The sequence below is a fragment of the Numida meleagris genome, chromosome 6 (assembly GCF_002078875.1).
Source record: "Numida meleagris isolate 19003 breed g44 Domestic line chromosome 6, NumMel1.0, whole genome shotgun sequence".
In the NCBI taxonomy this organism is placed as follows: domain Eukaryota; kingdom Metazoa; phylum Chordata; class Aves; order Galliformes; family Numididae; genus Numida; species Numida meleagris.
Window position 1 is genome coordinate 29,905,641 of NC_034414.1, and position 21,586 is coordinate 29,927,226.

A 21,586-nucleotide genomic window follows, 5' to 3' on the forward strand; every position below is an offset into this window, starting at 1 on the left:
ACTGTACTTTATATGATAACATCTTGTGTTATGCAGTGTTGCCATCAACAGCCTCCTTTATGCTTTCTTCTTCCCCCATTTCCCATAAAATTCCATTTTATAATTTGCCTTTAAGTTGTTCTTCTAGAATGAGTGGTTTTGAATGTTAGAACTGCTTTTTCTTTTACAACAGAATTCCTGCATTTTCCGCTATTTTAAATCAGTTCCTCTTGATCTCCACTATGAACATATTTTAATGCTGAAATGCTACTTACATTACAACTTGTAAAACACAATTTAGCTAGCTAGCTTTATCTCCAAGCACTGCATTTGGATGCTAAAAAACACAGTCTATACATAATTAGTAGCCATGGAAACCATAGACATATACACAACATTGGACATGCACAGACCAGTAGGCTTCTCATTTTAAGAGAAATAAGGCCCAAAGTAAATGCACAGGGTCACCTGATTATAATTATGTAACTGTAATGCTACAATGGGATGGAAAGTACCATGATAATAGCGGGGTGGCAAAGTCTCTGGCTACAGCAAAAGAGAATGAGCCCAAATGCAGCAGCCACAGACATACAAATGACCAAAAAAAAAAAAAAAAAAAAAAAAAAACACCGCTCACCTTTAGGAGGCCACCAGTAGGCAGAGATCTCCAGCAAGAGATACCCCCACCTCCACTGCTAACCCTTAAATGAGGTCTGGGAAGGGATGGATCCTGGCTACACCCCTTCTGGTCACTCAGGTGCATTGCTTGCACCTGAGCTTCCCTGGGTTGGCCCTGCCTTCCCACCAGGACCTCAATCACTGGTTCAGGCCGTGACTTAGCATTTCCACTACAGTAACTTCACCCCAGTCCCTCCCCTTCTGAAGAAAACATCAAGAATCCTCAAGCCTGACTTATCCATCTAGCTGTGACTGGTCATTCCAGTTACTTCCATCACATGAGTTTGTTCAAGAGAAAGGCAATGACTCTGTTCAGGTCAGAAAGAAGGTCTGCAGACAAAAGTGAAGTTAGAAAATTATTCTGCATGCAGACAATTTCCATAATTGATGTGCACACAGGCGCCAAAGAAAAGAGAAGTGGCATATCTGTGGCCATCCTGTACACATCATATTAGCATCCTCAAAATTAGCATACTAGCTAATTTGCCTGATAAAGATATCCTTTGAAAAACTATTTTGAGCATAAACAAGATGACAGATTGAATAGTGTCAAAGAAGTCTGTTGAGCAGAAGGCAAAGGAAAATGGGCAAATGGCAAATGAAAATAGAAATGGGTAATTTTACATAAATCTCATATTACATATATTATTTAAATATGGATATGCATATATAAATAATGTGAACATTGTTTCAAATGAGTTCTCTTTATCAGGCATACTGTAGCCAATATAATAATTTGCAAAAAAAACCATATGTTGTAAGTTTTGACTATTAAAATTTAGCATGTTAATAAAAAAAACCATTCTTTCAACTTCTCTTTAGATAAATACTATAGTATTTGCCTTTTCCCAAGTTTAGCACTGAAGAAGCCTAATGTTCAGATTTCCTAGCTACCCTAATATCCTGAGGTTACTAAATGCTTAGCTCTTCATTTTCATATTCATCTTGCTACTACACAGATAAAACAAAAGTTTATGCACAAAGTGGGAAAATATCTTGAGCTATCCTCTGCTGAAAATAATTTCCTGTAATGGACAAATCCTTCCCTGCATACTATTCAGTGAAGGCAGTCTCTGTCTGTCAGCCAGGGGAAGCTGACAAATATCACTGAGAGGGTACCTGCCCTGACAAAGCATCACTTGCAAAAAAGGGGAAAACACTTCAAAACAATGAGTGTCTAATCCCTCCTCTGCAAAAAGACCAGCTTTCCATGGGCTTAGCCAGTTTGCCTGGCTTTGCACAAAGTGAGAAACAGCAGGACAGAATCAGTGTGCAACAGAGACAAGGCCACGTAACTGCAAAGCAGGGCAGCAAAAAGCAGCAGCACACTTTCCCGCAACAGCCAGCAGTCAGATTACAGCATGTATCTCCACAGAAGTAAATACATGGGTGGGGGAATACTAAAGAAAGAACATGGTCTGAAACGCTTGGCAGTAGAGGCAAACCTGGGCAGAGCTCTGTCAGGGTCAAAGGAGGTGAGCAGCTACCAACACCTGCCAGCTACAGCAGGAGAAAAGTCTCTCTGAATAGCACAGCTTGAGATGCAGGGAATGCAGGAAGATAAAATCCCTGACAAAGTGTTGTGAGTATTTTTCTGACAGATAAATCAGCTAGGCACAGGCAGGGCCTGTTTAAACTAAGCATTAGAGTAGACATGCTTTTTCTGTCATTACTTTATTTATAGCTTTTATAAAATATTGCAATCATGTGGCTTATTCTGGACTTTTGAAATACTTAATACTGACAGTCCTCAATCACCGCATGTTGGCTCACACTGCAGTGGAGAATGAAAGCACAGATGTGGAACTCCTTTTGGACAAAGCAAAACGAGATCCACTCCAAGAGTGTACCTGGTGCACTGCAACCATTACTTACTTGAGATCATGTGAAGCAAACCACCACGAGCCACCACACAGACGTGGAGTCCCAGTACTAAGTGTGCTGCTCTACAAAACTGCTTTTCTTAGGCTGCTCTAGTTTCAAACATAGACTTTGCTAAAATTGACTGAAACAAACCACAAAATGTAAGTTACCTTACTGAGTTACAGTCAAATGTCTTACATACAAAGAGCATCAAACCAAAGAACTAAGAAAACTCTGTATTTATTGTTGCAGAATCCAAAGAGCATCTAATTTCCAAACATAAAGAATTTCTGTATCTACCAGGATTTTTGTTGTTGTTGCTTTGGGTTTTTTTGTGTTTGTTTTTTTTTTTTAACTGAAATAACTTCTAGTTGTAACACTGACATTTAGAGATTTCAGTTTAAATGTATGCTTCAAATGAATTATATTCTATATTTTGCTATTGCATCGAATGGCTGTAGACTGATGTTTTCACAATATCCTCAACATAGGGTATATTGAAGAGTTTCCTCTAACTGTTACGTACTTTCTAGATGCTAGTGAGATGTTAACCATCTGTTTTAAAGAGTTTTTTGTTTACATATTGTTCTAATGTGCAGTTGTACCTTCTAGAGGCTAAAATATAGGTAGAATGTTTTTAGCAGGTGTTTTTCCAGTGCAGAACAAAAGAGACTAGGGATAATCTGACTATTAAGACTTGCTAAAATTATTGAGGAGTGTTTCTGGTAAGAAATACTGAAAACGATTACTATTTCATATCCAAAATCTTCCTTATGATTTGATGGGCCATCACAGCATCTTACACATAACAATAACCAAACATAAGACAGGCTCTCAAGGAATTAAGAGATTTTTCTAATATTAAGGACAATCCATGTGTCCCAGTTAACGCTACACAGAAATTTGCCTCAGATGCCTTTTCCAGAAAGATGTGCTGTTCATCCACATCTCTCAAAAAAAAGCCTACTTGAACCCTTTTCTGACAAAACAATGATGAAATGACAACAAGTATTTTCACTAATTCCCTTTCATCAACTACTAAGCCAAAGAGAAAAGTCAAGTACTGAAACCATTGTGCATTAACTAGAGCCATCTCCTTCGAAAGAAAGAAATAGGAAGAGGCAGGTGAGCATCCTTGAAGCTTAACGAACAAGAGATTCTTCAGTAGTTGCTTTTTAGGCAGTTGCTTTTAACATGAACCTTAGTTTCCATTTTGATTTTTAATGCTTAAAAAAAAATAGGAAGAAGAAAAAAAAGCTCGTGTCTTACTCAAATTACAAAGTCCTACACACTGGAGATGCAAGTAATCATTTTAATTCTTACCCCATTGGAATTTTAGTGGCATGTTCAAATCACGAGGTCTTACAGCTTACCTCCCTACTGTGGAACAGAGTCAGATGTCAGAATAGCATTTGATTCTGTGATACGTTAAATAATTGAACATTATGCATCTTACTAACAGGTCTGTTCCCAACTTATTGAAGTTCTGAGCCTTGTCTTCCTCCAAGTAATCACACCATATAGCACAATCCTGTAGTCACATTTACTTAAAAAAGATTTAAGATCTCTCTCACAAATCTCAACAGCCTCCTAAATCTTCTAGTTTATTCTCCTCTTCTTTATTTTGCTAAATAAATGCCAGAACAAATGTTTGCACATCCGGAATGGTTTGGAATCCCTCACAATGGGAGGAAAAGAAATCCCCCTACTCCAGACTTCTCAGTCTGCTCAATCAAATGGATCATCAAAAGCCTACCATCAAGTATATTATACTGTTAACTAGAACTACATTCACTTAGATTTAGCTAGAGCTAGTAACTAGGGTGTTATACCTCACTCATCTACTACATCCATTGACCAAGGCAAAGGGACATCATCAGAATGACTGCATCAGACTGAATTCTTTAAGGACATCACGATGATGGTAGGAAAAAAAAAATCTGGCGGTTACAGAAATAGTCTAACCCAAATTTACATACCATTTGGTCTGATATATTCTCTAATATTTCTTAAAGTATGAAATCAGACCTTAATAGCAATACTGAAGTTTTACCCACAGGGGGTTGCAGACTCGCATCTGTGGCCACATTTTTCCAGCATCTCTTTAGTTTTCTGAGTATTATCTACTGAAACACTTTGTCCCTCACCACCTTTTAAAGATGTTTCAAAACATTCGTCTTCAGTATGTTTAATTTAAAGCTCATTTTTCCAAGGAAGCCGATTTTGAGGACCCTTGACTAGCTGTAGGTTTATTTGAAGTGTTCCCTGGACTATTTTGACAGTTGAAAAGAAAAAAAAAAAAAGGGAAAATTAAGCTTATATATATATTCCTTTGGTGTTCATTTTTTCTGCTTTTCCTGGAAGCAACAGGAATTTTTGTTGCCAGATACATACTCCTGTCACTTTCTCCTGATCATTGCCTGACATACAGATTCCGACAGGGAGCATATAGTTACCTTTGGCTTCTCACCCACCTACCCTGCTATGTCACAACACTACAGCATATGAAAGAATCACATTAGCTGGAACCTATCAAACTTGAACTCCTGGAATTTTTCTTCTTCCAGCAACACATAATGCCACCCACACTTTCCCAAGCCCAGACTCAGGAATAAAACAAACATACCTGTCTGGCACCAGCATCTTCTCTTCTACAGGCTGCTCTGTCACCAAAACCCCATGAAAATTGTTTCAGGAAGGGATAAGAGATAGCCAAAAAGAAGTGTAGTGGTCTTCCAAATTCATAACTGTTGCCACATTTAGGTGTCTCAAGGTCATCCCAAGAACTGCTGGATGAAGGCTTTACTGACTTGTGACAGTTCATCTCAGATCTTGCTGTCAACCCTTTTCTAAACCTCCTATCCCAGAGCACGAACAGCATCTTGCTGAGGAGAAAAGGGAGTGCTGTTTTTTTAACTGCAATCTCTGCCTACTCCATCATTTGCAGTGATCCTAGGGACCTTTCCCTTCTGAGTCAGACCTGCAGGATACTTGACAGCAATTCATTTTAAACCTTAAAGAACGCATATTGCACTTCATCCATCCAGCTTATCATAAAATGATTCTAAATAACAGCTAGCCTCCTAGTAAATACCTTGCATCATTCAGGTAGGATACGGGGCTTTTCCAGGTCCTCAAAAACAGCACCACATAGACACAGTCCTCAGCAAACACACAGATACAATAATAGTCACCAAGAAAATCCCTCCCCCTATCAATAGTGTATGTATAGAACTAGTTGCAATTTAGCTATTATACTTCCTTGGTCAAGCATAACCACAGGTAATAACTACAATGATTTTACTAAAGATACTGTCAGTTAAGATTACAGAACTTAAAGTTAGTTTTAAGTAAGTTAGAACTTACAAACTTAGTTTTGTAAATGGGCATTTTTTAGAATCCAGAACGCCTGAAGAGTGGAGTGAGTTGGACAACTTCAAGGTTTCAATACAAATTTGTATCCACTATGTTTCAAAATCAAATTAAAATAAAATAAAAACTAATAATTAAAGAAAAAAACATCATCACCACCAAAAGCCACACCACGTACTTCAATTTCTGCTTCCCAATTTTAAGTTTCAAAAGTCACATGTAATACAGAGGAAATCCAACAAAATAAATACAAGAAAAAAAGGGAAGTAAAAATATTCCACATAAAATTTAAATTCCCTTCAATATACAGTACAAAAAAGAAAACTAAGAATTTCCATGGTAAGTGGAATTCCACACAGTAAGTACTCAAAAGCCCAAAATATATTATCACTCAGTGCCTATACACACTGTTCCTTCACACAACGACATAATAAATAATATAATAAGAAAATTAAAAGGTATGTTTGACAAACATATTTCTATAGTAGCAGTCTTCAATACATGTGCAGTACTTGCTGTATTATTATATCCATCTACTAATATAATTTGATGTTAAGTACATAATGAAGTGTCATCTTAAAAAACTTTTAACGATTACTGTTCTAAGTAACAGACTTGCATATGGAACTAAATTAGCACTGGGTCAGTTGTTTCAGATCTTGGCACACACCAAAAACACTTTACGGCTCAAAATAGATTTTGTAATACACAGCCTATTCACTAAATCACGGAAGCCAGCCAGTGGAAGTTTTGCTATTTATCTTATAGTACTAGGAACAGAAAATGTATTGCATCCCTTTCAGAAGGCCATTACTATCAATCATCCACTTCGCAATGGTAGGACAGAGTCCTGATTTGCAAGATTTTGCGAAGTGTACACAGAATATTATTCATTAGGGCTTATGCTAATTTTTTCCAATTGATTAGCAAGTTAGGCATAAAATAAGCTTAATTAAATTAATATATAAGTAAAACAAGTAAAGAAAACACATCACAAAACATCTCTTACTGCAGAATGAGATTTTCTAAGATAACTGCCTAATAAAGCCTATTTTTTCCCAAGCACTTTTTACGCAATTACTTGCTCCCTGTAAACTTCAACTTAGTATTTTCAATTGTTTTGTGATTTAAACAAACAAATGACTATAAAAACTTTTTTTAAAATTACATAAAAATATCCCACATACAGAAGTCCTTCCTTCTCATTTCCCATGTAATTATTACCCTCCTATTCTCCAAGAACAGCTTTTTCAGGCATTCTGCTAGCTTTTCAATAAGAATTCTGTCATAAGCAAGGCCATACCAGCATAAGAGCATTTGAATACAACCAATAAGGAGTTGCATACTAAATCTACATGTTGGAACATAATGCAAATTTGTTGTTTTATTTAACCCACTCCAAGACCTTTTAAATTCTGAGCTACAATTTGTTCTAATTTTTGTTTACCAGGTCCCCCAGTTGTTCAGTATCCATCTCACGAATGGCAGATAAGAAATATCATCCCCGCCCAAATGAAAAACAAAAAATTACAACCCTGTCAAGAAAGCTGTTTCAAGTATCTGAACAAGAAAAAAATAATTCTCCCATTTATGCAAAATAAACTTTCATAGTTTGAATGAAAGCAAAGTGAAAATTTTAACTTTCACTTCCCAGTGGCACTTCACAACAAACATCTTTGCCTTTAAAGTATTATAAATTTCCGGATGGCCATTTTCAGATTTAAGCACTGCTCTCTTTCTAAGGTCATCCAAGACAATGTTTGGAAAGACACTGGTGAAATTCTACTCTGGTATGAAAGAACCTTTAAACAAATACATCCTACTCTTACTTCAAAAAAGCAAACAAACAAAAAGATAGGGTTAAATCAAAATTAAAGGGAGAAAATTGGTATTTATGTATCAGGATTCTGTATGCCAGATGTTCTAAACCATATACTGATGATCATATATTCCATTATCACCCCATTAACTCAAATGGGAAACCAACTAAAGGTTATGCCAGAACAAAGTTAGCTCTCATTAAGTCCACACTTGAAAGCAATCAATAATTTTTTAAGGCACACACAGGAAGTTTCCCATTTTTACTGGAAAAGAGGACAAATACAACGCAGGGAAAGTAGATGTTATCAGTAAACTCTGTACGGTCACATATGAACTACAGGGATGGAATATGGGATAAGATGGGAGTCTTTCAACTACGTATTTGGATAAATAAACTGCAAATCAAGAAACACTGATTATATATGACTTCTCACTCCTGCTCTGCAAGAACACAAACCTCCTAATTAATGGTCGTTACTTACATAAGAAGGTATTAATTAAAACATCAGTGCATAACAGGGAAATAATCTCTTGCTTTACATATCTTCAATGTCTCCAATTCCTTCAGTTCAAAAGGAAACTATCATAGCAAGCAAATTAAACAGTGTGTAAAACCCTCTTATCACTGAGATTCCATTCATCAATTTTTTTCCACACTGTATATTTAAAAAAAAAAAAAAAGATAAATCCAGAACTTACTTTCTCTTTAAAGGTAAAACTCATATTCAACACTGTGAAATTATAAAAAGGAAACTGGACATTTGTATGGATCACAGTCAACAAACATAGGTGGTTTTCCTTACAGCCATACAAAAAGAATCAGGAAGAAAAACTTTTATGAAGACTTTCAGCTATAAATAGAAGAGTTACTATGGATAAAGTAGTTACTACAGATAAAATTAACATTGTGACAGCCTTATGCTCAGGAAAGAGGGAAACCAATGTTGGTCAGTCTTGAAACGTTCTACTGCTATTAATGGAGGAAGTACAGCTTTTCTGTATTTCTATAGCTCGTTTGTTGAGCTAAGCTTTGGGAAGAAAACTAAGGCTCCTCATAAAAGTACCCATCCGAATCTGTGTTTTGAAGATGAGTGCCCACCAAGATATAGTTTTGACAGGAAGTCAGATTACAGGCAAAAAAAAAAAAAAAAAAAAAACCAACCAAAGCAACTTGCATTTAGACAGTTAAGGAGATCTGACAGTAAGTCCTAACAAACTTAATGCCGATCCTTACCCTCCCACCCAGACATCTGGGAGAAAGTTTGACATAAGCTCTAATGCACATCCAAGATCTGAACAGCATCACCGCTGAAAAAAGATCTCACAACTTGCATGCTACTGATGTGGAGCATTAGAGCAAAGTCATGACAATTTAATAATGCTGAAGATGGGCAAATTACTTTTTAGTTGGAAAAATCAACAGCATATGTTTCTAAAGGAGTGTTTAACAGACACTGGCACCCTAAAATATATCACTACCCATTTTTCTCAAAGATAATTTTTACAATGTTTTTTTTTGTTTGGTTGTTGTTGGGTTTTTTTTTTTGTTTTGTTTGTTTTTGTGGGGTTTTTTTGTTTGTTTGTTTGTTTTTTGTTTTTTTGTACACCTCCAAACTTCAGATCCACTCAATTTCAGTGCTTGGAAGGGGTTCCCAGGTAGACAAGGCTCTGCTCTGAGAAGCATGTTTGCTACAAAGAAACAAATTCCGACACCATTCCTACCTGCTGAGCTATTTCATTAAACTACATATGCTCATACACTTAAAGATGCTAATGTTATCTTTCATGTTACAGTATAAAGAGTCTAACCAAGGCCTAAATTTCTGCATCCAGCAACCTTTGCCTGCTTTGTTATATAGGCCCCATGGCCACAGCTGTCACAGAATTCTAGGGTTTGGAAAGAACTTATGGAGGGCACGTAGTGCAACCCCCTGCTAAAGAAGGTTCCCTATAGCAGGCTGGACAGGAAAGCGTCCAGGCAGGTTTTGAGTGTCTCCAGAGGAGACCCTACAACTCTCTGGACAGCCTGTTCCAGTGCTCTGTCACTCTCAAAGTAAAAATGTTCTTTCTCATGTTCAAATGGAACTTCCTGCATTACAGTTTGTGCCCACTGCCCCTTGTTCTGTTGCTGGGTACCACCAAAAAAAGCCTGGCCCCATCCACTTGACTCCCTCCCTTTAGACATTTATAAGCAATGATAAGATCCCCTCTCAGCCTCTTCCAGGCTGAACAGTCCCAGGGCTCTCTGCCTCATCCTCCCTTAAGAGGATAAGGGAGATGCTCCAGGCCCCTCATCATCTTTGTGGCCCACTGCTGAACCCTCTTTAGAAGTTCCCTGTTTTATTTCAACTGGGGAGCCCAGACCTGTACACAGCACTCCAGATGTGGCCTCACAAGGGCACAGTAGAGGGAAAGGATCACTTCTCTCAACCTGCTAGCCACACTCTTCTTAATGCGCCCCAGGATACCACTGACCTTCTTGGACACAAGGGCACACTGCTGTCAGTCAAATCATTTTAGTCTTTACTTAGTGGAAGAATTATTTCTTCTATTTATAAGTGCTGCACTTCACTAAAACCCCTTACACATGTTAACTACTTTAAAAAAAAGTTTCATTAAGGTAGAGAACTGTACATCATCGCCTTGTCAACATACTGAAGAAGGTAAAACTATGCTAAAAAAGAAGATAGGTCAGAGATTTTTTTTTCCAAAACAAGCAACAAGCAATTCAAAAAGAAGAGGGATGACAGAAAATACTGTTTGTGTAGTAACGACTTTCTTACAGAGGAGAAAAAACACTCAAGGAACTTTAGTCAACTCCGTACTTTACTTTTTTTTTTTTTCTGTAATGAGTAGTGGTCTGAAAAAAGCATTTGCTTGTAGCCATCTTTTGGTCAGTCTATTCCCATGTAACAGTAAACACTGTATGTTCACCGGACAGAAAACAAGAAGAAAGGTAAAGAAGAAGAACATGGGGTTGGAAAGAAAAAAAAAGACAGAACAAAAGAGAAATCAGAGAGACAAGAGTTGCTGGCAGAGATAGCACCACCATTTAGATCTCTCTGCTCAGTTCTAGGCAAGGGTCTGCTCAGTGCCGTGCCAAACAAGAAGGGTCACAGATTATGCAACTTTTACCAATGTCACCATCATGGAAGGGTGACCTAATATTGGTTCAAGTCCAGGCACTGCAAAGATTATTTTCTCTCCTTTTCCAGCCAACTTCAGCATCACAGAACTATTTACCAATCCAGGTTCAATATCTTGATGCCAACGGTAACTCATTAACTCATTAGAGTGTTTACTCTATGAGAGATCTGCCAGACATGAAGGGCTTGCAAGGGACAACCAGAGTAAAGCTGTAAAAACATTTGTATTTTACAAAGGATGCACCGGTACACAAGACTCCACAGACAGCCTATACATACTGCAGCCTTTGCCATAATTCTTACCACTTCTTTTTTTCCTCTTTTTCACCTCTTACCTCACCTTTCTTGTTTCTTTGGGGTCTGTTTTTGTTGGGTTTTGTTTGTTTTTAAAGGAAGATTCTTGGAACACTAAGTGGCAAAGATTAGGCCACCACAAGACCAACCCACTAGCTCATTCTCCATCTGAAAAATCTACCAGTCTGATGATTAACATTTGAGACCTGAGTGAACAAATACAGATTTCTTCCTAAGTAGGAAACCAGCAATACACGCACAAACACAAAACTGTGCTAAGCAACACCTACAACAATACATTTTCTTGAACACATTGAAATCTAAGCTACAAGACAAACATCCACTTCAAATTAACAATATACTCTAGAGCCATGTACCTCAATCTTGACATCAGGCAAGGCTAAGAACACATGCAAATATTTGTTTTATATCCTCATTTAAAAAAAAAAAAAAACACATATATTCCAAATCAATTCAAAGGAGTTCAAATTCCATCTGAAAACAACCATGAGGTGCAATAATGGTACTTGCTGAAGTAAGTATTCCACGTTGGATAGGAACATCAATGCTAGTGATGATAAATCCACATGTATATATATTGGTAACTAACCAAACATACAGCTATGATCCTAACTAGAAAAGCTAAGTAAGTCATATTATGTTATCTAATTTCTGATCACTGTATTCTTCTAAATGATTAAATAAAAAAAATAGTGTTTGTACTAAATCTACCTATTCCTACACCTACTCTTTTGTAAGAACAGACAAGAAGCAATTATCAGTTCATTTTTATGAGAAAAAAAGTCAAAAGCAGACTCCAAAGTTTGCTGTCTTTCCACAACTAGAAACAACAGAAACTAGGTGGCCCATGCCCCCAAAGTACAAATGTTCTCTTTCACTGGTTAAAGGAAAATCCAGAGAGGAAAACAAGTTTGGCCAAAGATATGGCATTCATTAACACATTTATATAAAGTCTGGTTTCACGTCTATAAACATAACACTGGTTAGCAAAAAGAGTCTAGAAAAACTGTGAGACGGCAAAGTGTCCCCATTATAATAGGAAAATAATTTGCAAAATTTTTCAGCATGAAATTCAAAGCAATGGCATTAGGGGAGAAAGGGCTAAAAATGTTCTGTTCTTTTGTCTTCTGATTTCCCTTTAAAAACAAGACAAAATAAAATCAAATCACACACTCTTCTCAACAGAATTTCAAATTATGACACACGGGTACAACTGGATTTGTAGTACAAATGGTAGGGCATTCTGGGAACATTTACAGGTAAAAAGAATTACAACTCACCAATCAACACAGTATAATAATCCAAGGCACATAGCATGAAGCTGTACAAGTACTCAAAGAGTGCTTTGCTGGCAGACACCTCCTGCTCACTATAACTTCAATTACACCGTGCAACCGCACGCCTGCCCTCGCTTTCAGCACAAGAGCTGCGGACTCCCTCAACGTCCCCCGCCACACGCGCCGCCGGCCGGGCCGCCTTCAGCACCGGGCTGCGGACAGCGCCCGCTGCTCGCCATCTCGCGGCCGGGCGCCAGGTGGGCCCGTTCCGGCACGCGGCGGGCGCACAACTTCCTGAGCAACTCCCCACTCCTTCTCCCGGGACTGCGGCCCCCTTCTACGAACGCATACAGACCGCTACGCGAGCTCGCACCGCCGCTGTCGGCCCAGGCTCTGGATCCAAGCTCCGAGCTTGACGCGCAAAAGGCTCGCTCGCATCTCTCCCCTCCCTTCCCCACGACCGCCGCTCGCGCACTCGCACGGCCTGGGGCTGCTCCCGGCCCCGCCGCGCTGCCACCGCCGTGCCGCTCTCCGCGGTGCGCCGGGATAACCGCAACCCCCCGGAGACCGGGAAGCCCCGAGCCTGCGACACGCGCACAGCCTCGAAACCGCTCTTCGCAGTGCCTGGGCTGCGAGGGGACCACCCATGCGCCGGCAGCGGCGCCCCGCCAGCCCTCCTCCCCCACCCGCGGCCGCCCCACGCCGCCGGGAAGGGCCATCCGGAGACGCGGGGCCAGCCTCGCTCCCGGGCCCCCCCGGGGCAGGCTGCCGGGCCGCCCCCCTCCCCGCCGCCAGGCCCGGCTCCCGCCCGCCCGTTCCCTCCGCCGGCCGCAGGCCGCCCTCCCCAACGCCTTCGCCCTCCTGGCCTCGCGGCCGCCGCCGGAGGAGAGCCCCGGGCCCCGTGGCGGGCGCCCACCCCCGCGCTGCCTTCCCTCCAGGCGGGGTGCCCTGGGCCGACCCGGGCTGCAGCGCCCGCACGCCCGCCCGCCCGTCCGCGGCTGCGGCGCCAACGCCGCCCGCTCTCGCGCTCCCGCTCCCGGAGCCGCCCCCGCTCCCCACTCCCCGCTCCCGGCCCGGCCCGAGGCCTCGGCTCCCTGCGCGGCGGCGGCGCCGCAAGAGGCGGCCGGCGGGGGAGCCCCCGGGAGCCTGACGGCACGGCCCAACCCACGGCCGCCCCCCGACCCGCGGCGCGGGCCCCGTCGGCGGCCGTTACCTGTGAGCACCCCGACGCGGATCTGGTGATCGTGGTTCGTTAGAATCATCCCCTCCGACGCCATGTTGCCCGGCGCAGCCACCGCACTGACAGCAGCGGGCGGGGGGGAGGGGCGCGAGCGCGAGAGCGGCGCGAGCGCAAAGGGGGAGGGGCGGGGGCGAGCGGGGCGGGGCGAGCGCCGGCCGCGCGGAACCGTTACGAGCGCGAGGGAGGCGGCAGCTGGCGAGCGCGAGACTGGCGTGCCGCGCGCCGCACAGGCGGCACTAATCGAGTGCCGAGAGAGCTCGGCCCGGCGCCGCGCCGTCGGCCGCCGTGGCCGGAGAGAAGGCGCCGGGCAGGGTGTGGGGGTCCTAGGCGCGCCGCTGCCCCCTTGGCCCTGGCCGGCAGTTCCGGGTCCCTTCGGCAGGCGGCACCACTCCGCGCTCGGGACGCTGGGGCCCGGTCCCAGCCACGCCCGCCTCGCCCCTGTGCGGGCTGCAGACCTGCGCCCACCGAGAGCTGCTCTTCCGCCCTCCGGGCTACCCCGGACCGGCCCCCGCTTTGCTATAACGCCGATATAACTCGGCACAGTCGCTGTTACTAGGTGCAGTGTTTGCTCCGCATTTGAATTCACAGCCGAGTTGCTCTTGGGCCGCAGAACCCAAAGTCACTTTTGTCTTTTCTTTACACAGGTTTAACAGTTTGGTTCTCGAGCTCTCTGATCGTGAGAAAGGATAACAAGGACTGTCATCACCCTTTGCTTTAAACCATGTGAAATACAGAAAAGCAGAAAGTTCCCCCGCGGCTTTGGAACCCCCCCGGCCACCACAAGGTGTTTCAGCGCTCTCCCATTGCCCCTCTCATCTCTCCCTTTAGTTCTTCCACTCTCTTCTGAGATAAGAACTTTCATCACATTGCTTGTGGATAATGCCGTACTTTCAGCATGCTTGGTTTTGCTGTCTGGAAGCACGTGTTCGTTTTGCACAAATACATTGTTAAATGTCTTCCACAGTTAACAATACTATGCAGCTGATTATGCACAAAGTTCAAACCCTCTGACTCCAGCTGAGCTTTATATTTTCATATGTTATTGGTGTGATTTCAGTACTACCTTTGTAATAGCAGACTGTGGGTATCCTCCTTTTGGCTGTGTACTAACAAACAATTACTGAAAGCATTTGTAATTTACATAGCCATTAACGAACCATCTCAGAAATTTCCTCTTTAGCATATCATTTTCTTGGGTGGATTTCTAGTGCAGAAATGAAGGCCTGAAGAAATACCCTGTGTCTCAGGGAAAGTCGCACTAGTAGCACTTTGACGGGATGGTGCATTAGCATATGATACCACTATTTTCATATTGGCACTGCAATTGCAGCGTGCAGCCATAGAGACTGAGAATTCAGGCTTCTGAGATCTCTGGTTATGCAATGGTATAATACAACATATGTGGGTGGGTGTAAGCCTGAACCCAAAACAGCATGGTTACTGAAGATACTGCATCGCTGGTGCTCGTATTTCTGTTCCCTCATGGGTTTGGTTGCTGTGTGTTGAATATTCTGCTGCAGACAAAGCAAAAAGATTTTTTTTCTAATATATCTGAAATTGTCTGAAGTACAAGCAGGAAGCGTGACACTTCATAGCTTCCTGCAGAGGATTTCACACCCAACACTAAAGGCAGTAGTGCTTATTCAGACAGTCTCCCTGTGTAGATGATTGATGTGTTGCTCTTGTGGACAGTAAGGAGGGGCAGAATTAAGATTGCACTGGCAACGTTAGTGGTAGCATTTCCTGTGGGATTTGTGTGGGATTTCTTTGTATGGGAACATAGTAGAGGATTGTGTTAGTGTAGTGAAATTATCTAAGCTTACAACATTTTAAAAGACTGAGCCAAGGAGAGGCTGAAATCAATACAAGGGGGTTTTAATGTTGACGTATGAAAGTTCTCATAAATTAGACTTAATATAAAGGCAGATCCATAATAGATCAGGAGAAGGTTGGAAGAGGATGATTTTCTGCAATCAAGTTTTCATCAGAATAGCAAACAACTTTGTGTGAGAAAGCCCTTTTGCTACAGGCAGACATTCTGGAAAATGTGCTGGCAGTCCGTACCAGAGTTCATGTTGACTGTCTAGAGAAAAATAAGTTTTTGTCATCAAAGTCAATATACAACTGGGAGTCGCATTTTGCCCTGGTCATGCCAGCATAAATTATAGCTCAATTTGCTAACTTCTCAGGAAATGTTTTACATTGCTTTGTCTGCCAGGTGTTAATTATCAATATCTGTCCAATTAAGAAAGGATTGCCCTTTCATTAAGATATCTCTTTCAGCCATGTTTGTTCCATGTCTACCGGCTGACATAGTAGGCTTTCTTATCTTACCGTAAATACTAGGCAGTGGCATATTTTAATGACTCATTTGGGTGAAACAATTTCCATGTACAAGACAAACTAGTTATATATAGAATCTTGATGAAGAAAAAACAGACCAGTGTGGTTAAAGGAAGATGCCATTTTGTTCTCTTGATTACAGTGTGAGCAAGGATGTTTTACAAACTCACTGACAGTTACAGAACAGGGCACTCTATTGAGAACTATTGTTAGAGTAGGCGTCCAATAATTCTACAATTTTATTATCAGATCAGCTGGTTTTATGGTTTCAGGTTTTGTTGTGTTTGGTTTGGGGTTGTTGTTGTTTTCACAGTGACTCCTTAAATTTGATTTTTTAACTCGTTATTTTTTGTTTAGATTTTACTATCTGGATCAGCAGTGGGACACAGCTATTTGACTGTATGGCATTGGTATAGATCCAGCTGAAGTCACAAAGTACTGGCTTAATGAATCATTAATGGAATTCAGAACAATTTATTTCTATGCCACTGGTGCAAATCCAAGTAAGGTCAAGAGACTAGCTGGCTCAGTGGTTCAGTAATAGGAAACAGACTTCCATCTCCAACTTATTGATGCCAGTCTATAAAGGGTCAGGAAACTAAGTTCTGAGACCTTAAAACACAAAGCTTTTTCAATGCGACCATTGGTTTAAAGTCAGTCTGTTATGCATGATTGCTTTCTGATCTGTTTTTACAGTCTGTATTGATCTATAAATTATTTAAGAGGATAGTATAAATATGCTTTCTGCATAGCCACTGATACAGCACAATATTCATCACTCTAGCAAAAAAAGGCACAAGAGACTGTCTCTCCAAACAACCTCTTCCTTTAGGAAAGCATCTGGGGGAAAGAACAGAACATACATCACATTTTAGCTATGTTATGTAAGACCAGCAAATTATGCGAATGTCTTCATCGACCATGCTGCCATGTCCATGTGCCATCCTTGCCATACCATCCTTGCCAGAGGCCTCCTTTACTTTATGGGTTTATACCTCTAGTCAGGAGCAGGAACCCAGCTACAGAAACTGTCCTAACCACTAGTGAGAGGGAAAGTGTGTGGCTTGCTAGGGGTAAAACTGCATCACTCCTTGCACTGCACCCAATTTGCAAAGTCATATTTGTCTTTTAAGAAAAGACTCCCCACCTCTACCTGAAAGATTACAATATGAAAGAAGCTCTTAACTTCTCCACTTGGTAACAAACTACACCACAACATATCTCATGCCCAGTTTCAATACGTGCAATGACAGGCATGTGGAAAACTCCTAAAGGAGGATGGCCTGTACAGATATCCTTGCATACAGCCTCTTTTCTTCACTGTTTCCTCCTACTCAGATACCTGCCGTGGTGTAACTTTTGAAATGGCACCATATGTTAAGGAGACAACCTCATGTATATTCTCAGAAACAACATCATCTGGCAGAGTGAAGTTTATTGAGCTTATATGATATGATTTTGGTGGCTCTGTGGTAGTGACAACCATGTAAATCCATGTGACGGTGCACTCCCCAACCTCCTCCTCTGGCCTTGCCATTATACCCAACACTGTCCTGCTAACTACTAAATCTATGAGCCAATCATCTTATCCCATAAAAAGAGAGAACCCCTTGAGCTTAACTGTGTGTGACCTCCCCAGTTCTTCCTAAACATTGAGAAGCTTGAATGACTGTAGTCACAAGGTGGCTTATGTAGAGTAATTGTTGGAAATAACTTATTGGGATACTCCCCTCTTAGAAGAAGAAAAGTATTGAAGAAACCTCAGGGTAGAATGCAGCAAATATACTAGAAGTCTGTTCCATGTAGTTCCCTAAGCAACCTAAGACCTGCAAATCTTAGATTGTTGGCAGCACCAGGGGAACTTAGTATGCTGACTCTGAGATACAGCACAGAGGGTGGACCAAGGTGTAAAACTCCTCAGCCAGTCTCTCTAAGATCACAGGGATGGGAACTTGTTATTATGGAACTGATAAATTGCATAGTAATCATCCTGAGTTAGCAACTTTTCCATTTACTGTTGCACCAGTCACAACAAAGATAGGTATGATTAGAATCAAACTCCACCTGAGAGTAAGATAAAAATGGCCTAAGAGAGAAGGAATTTTGGGGAAGATATCTTTGCTGACAAATGAGAAGGACAAAGCTGACTTCTGGGACTAGTCAACGGGCTGAGCCTCTCTTCCTCCCCACAGGGGTGCCTATTGGGTAAGATTCAGATACTTAAACCAAGCTATGCCAAGTGCTTTCCCCAGGAAACTTAGAAATCTGTACAGAATTATTCCATAGTTTAACACATTTTTGGACAACTGTATTATTTACGCTATTGGTATTTACACTTTCTCCATAGGCAGTGTATTTATCACTGGCAATCCAAAAGAATCTGTAATCTGTTGCTCCAATACAGAATGTTGTTTTATAAGCAAGTCGTGAAAGTTCTCATTGGTGTGGCCAATGGTCATACAAGTCCCTTGAAACATGATAGAACTTGTAGGACCAAAGTGGATATTAAGCCTTTAGCACAACACTCTCCAACCCTGTTCCCTTTCAGTCATTTTTTTTTCCTCTCATACTCTGGTCAAACTATAAAAGCAAATCCTTCCCCAGCATCCTGCCTAGGTGTAAGGGTATAATATAACCCTATCTTCTAGCTATTCAGTACACAAAGCTGATCCACACTCTATTGTTTGAGATTTCAGATGTTGCCATTTTGCCACTCAATTGAGTCTTTGGAAATTAATGTTGCTTAGATCTCTGTCATAGGTGTTAGTGTTACATTAGGCAGAAACATTTGTTTCTATACAGACTTTCACAGACAGAATTTGAGAAGTGCCAGGCAGGGAGGTCCCAAACTAAAATATACCCTCAGCTTGGTAACAAAGGTTTGATCCTGTCACTTAGGAGCAGTGGAGGTCCTGAAGATCGTGTACAAAGGATCCTGTACCTTTTGTTTTTGTCCATCATTCACTGATCTGGTCCCACTACAAGAGTTACTTCTCTGTATCACCCTAAAGAAGACACACCTGATATTTCCCATAGTTCTTTTCATCTGCCAGAGTAGGAGTTTCTTGAAGAACAGTACATTAAACAAGGGCTTCCACTTCCAAAAATTTGGAACTGGTGCCAGCCAAGGGTTATTTTTCATGTCTTTTGCAGGGATAATGAAAAGCTTGACACTTCTGAGTACCAGTTCTTCTGGGTCACTGCAGTCCTTACTGACAATCATCCAGAAAACAACTTGTCTAAGAGCAGAACTGAGGTCTTTGAGAGAGGTACGCATTACATGCAGCATGACTACAAATGCACTTCAGTGGATTAACTACTAGTATGGGTGCCTAACAAAAATAAATGAATCTTAGTATGACTCCACATGAATGGCGTTGACACATTCAATTGTCTGTGCTTCATTTGCTAGAAAACAGTAGCTATTTTAGAAAAGCTGTTGATGAGTTTAGCACAGACAAAGAATAGACAGATTTTAAAGACACCGTACTGGAACATTCTATTTTTGAAATTTCACTTTGACAAAACTGCCTCATTAAGGACCTTGGTATGTAAAGCTGGAGAATGTTTTCAATCTCATATAAACTAAATTCAGAATTCTGATGAGCTGAATCTGTTCTTTCCACACATTATTTTCCTTTATCTGTATTTTCACTTGTTTCTGTGTAAGAGATGAAATAAAAACGTATGAAATTTTGGTCTCCATTAATAAGCAAGACAACTCCAGACTGTATGAAATAAGGCAGGAAGAGGAAAGGGAAGGTAAGAATTTGAACCCACTTTTAAATTATATTATTTCAGAATGAATTTGCCACAAATTATCATTACACACCAAGGCCAAAATTGAACAGATGACAGCTTGCACTTATCCTGTCGATCGCTCAGATTTTATGGAAGCATTAAATATACTAAAACAACTCCTCTAAGGAAAAAGAGGACACTATATGGAGAAGGGGAGCTACAACCTCCTGCCAGCTAAACTGAAAGCAAATTATCCAACACCTTTTGAAGAATACTGTATTTGAACCCTGAATTACATAATAATTGGTTTCACAGGATTCCTTAGCCTTCAGACATATGCAACTATACCAACAACTTAAATTCAGGTAAATAGCGAGTAGCAGTACCTCCTCAATTAACATTTTGTTGTGATCCGTGGACTGTGTCTATAAAACTAAGAGTGTGTACTATAGCTCACGCTTAGTCAATGATAGTGTAAGAAGGTTTCGTGTCTGTTCATTTTCTGTAAGTTTGGTTGATTTTCCATGCCTCAAAAATAAAATTGTTTCCTTATTTACTAATTCTTCTTATATATCTTTGTGTTATAGCTCAGTAAATGAGGCTTTCCATCTTGTGCATTTTCAGTGTGCACAGAGAAGATTACCGAATGGTTCAAATGACATGGGACATTGATGAACCATAACTGTGGTTGTATTCAATATAGAAAAAATTTAATACATATCGCCTGAGTATTATCAGGGGTTTCTTTTTTTTTTTTTTTTGTTTTAGACAAGGCTGCATATATTGTGTAGTAGCTTTTGTCTTGCTCCAGGACACTTTGTTATCTAAATTCCAATTCAGACATTCCTTTAACTCCTGATGTAGTCAGATTGATATAAAATATCTACCTCTTCCACAGTTAATCAAAATTCAGCTAGAAGTTGGAAAAAAAAACATTTCAGTTCAGACCTTTCTTTACATCTTTTCATTATCATGACACTTGTCAGTTCTGCACTGGCTTTACTTCCATCTGTCCTTCTGCACTGCCTATTTAAAATACTAATCTAATTGCCATAGTATCCAAGCATATCACAACCAATGTATTTATCCTGACATCTGCAAGATAAGCCACCATTACTCTTGTTTATAGAGAAGGCTAACAGAGCTATTCAGGTTGCATTACAGCCGACTTGCTGATGGATGCTATGGGATCATGGTTTCTTGATTATAGACCTATCACAGTCTCCTGGGGTTCCTCATGAAGCAGCACATGGGCATACACTTGGGTCTCACCTTAAAAGAAACATGAAACTGGACAGAGTGTTCAGGTGGAACCTGGAAATTTGAAACTGCTACAGATCTTCCGTCAAATATTGGCCTGAAATCTAACTTCAAATCTACACCTCTCAGAATGCTAGGCAGGCTGTCAGCTGTTCAGGATGGGTTAAGGCTTTTTAGTCATTCTTGTTTACAGTTTACTTTGAGTTAACAATTTTTCTTAAGCAAACATTGCTGAGGAAAAGTAAGACCCAAGATCTAATGCTGATTCTAATCAACATTTAACCTAAAACTGGAACAGAGACTGGAAGTGAACTGTTCCTGTGTCCATGTCCTTGCTTCTAAGTTAGACAGCCAAACTCGAGACTTAAATTTGTGGGTTTTTTTTCTCTCTCTCCTCCGATAGTTAGACTGGGTGACCTTAGTGGTCTTTTCCGGCCTTAATGATTCTATGACTCTATGATTTCTGTACCCACTCCCACCCACCCATAAACGAATCCTTCTTTTCCTTTTTTACTCCATTTGTTGGTACTGAACTTTACAATTTAAAAAAA

The 21,586-nt window shown here is 41.0% G+C and overlaps 1 protein-coding gene and 1 long non-coding RNA gene across 7 annotated transcripts in view; one reads left to right on the plus strand and one right to left on the minus strand.

Annotated features, from left to right (window-relative positions):
• The window catches only part of GPHN (gephyrin), a 270,607-nt gene extending 256,797 nt beyond the window's left edge, over nt 1-13,810 (minus strand). For all 5 annotated transcript variants that reach the window (XM_021401703.1, XM_021401702.1, XM_021401700.1 and 2 more), the window contains exon 1: nt 13,665-13,810. In XM_021401703.1, coding sequence (XP_021257378.1) covers nt 13,665-13,728 — 64 coding nt within the window. In that variant the 5' untranslated portion in view covers nt 13,729-13,810. The remainder of the gene's footprint in view (nt 1-13,664) is intronic.
• Nucleotides 13,828-19,727, plus strand: LOC110401069. 2 transcript variants are annotated; one of them, XR_002440233.1, is made up of 3 exons: nt 13,833-14,247; nt 14,336-14,475; nt 19,188-19,727. It is a non-coding gene; the product is annotated as an uncharacterized LOC110401069 (long non-coding RNA). The 2 variants fall into 2 exon arrangements; XR_002440232.1 differs by having other exon boundaries at nt 13,828-14,247; nt 14,336-19,727.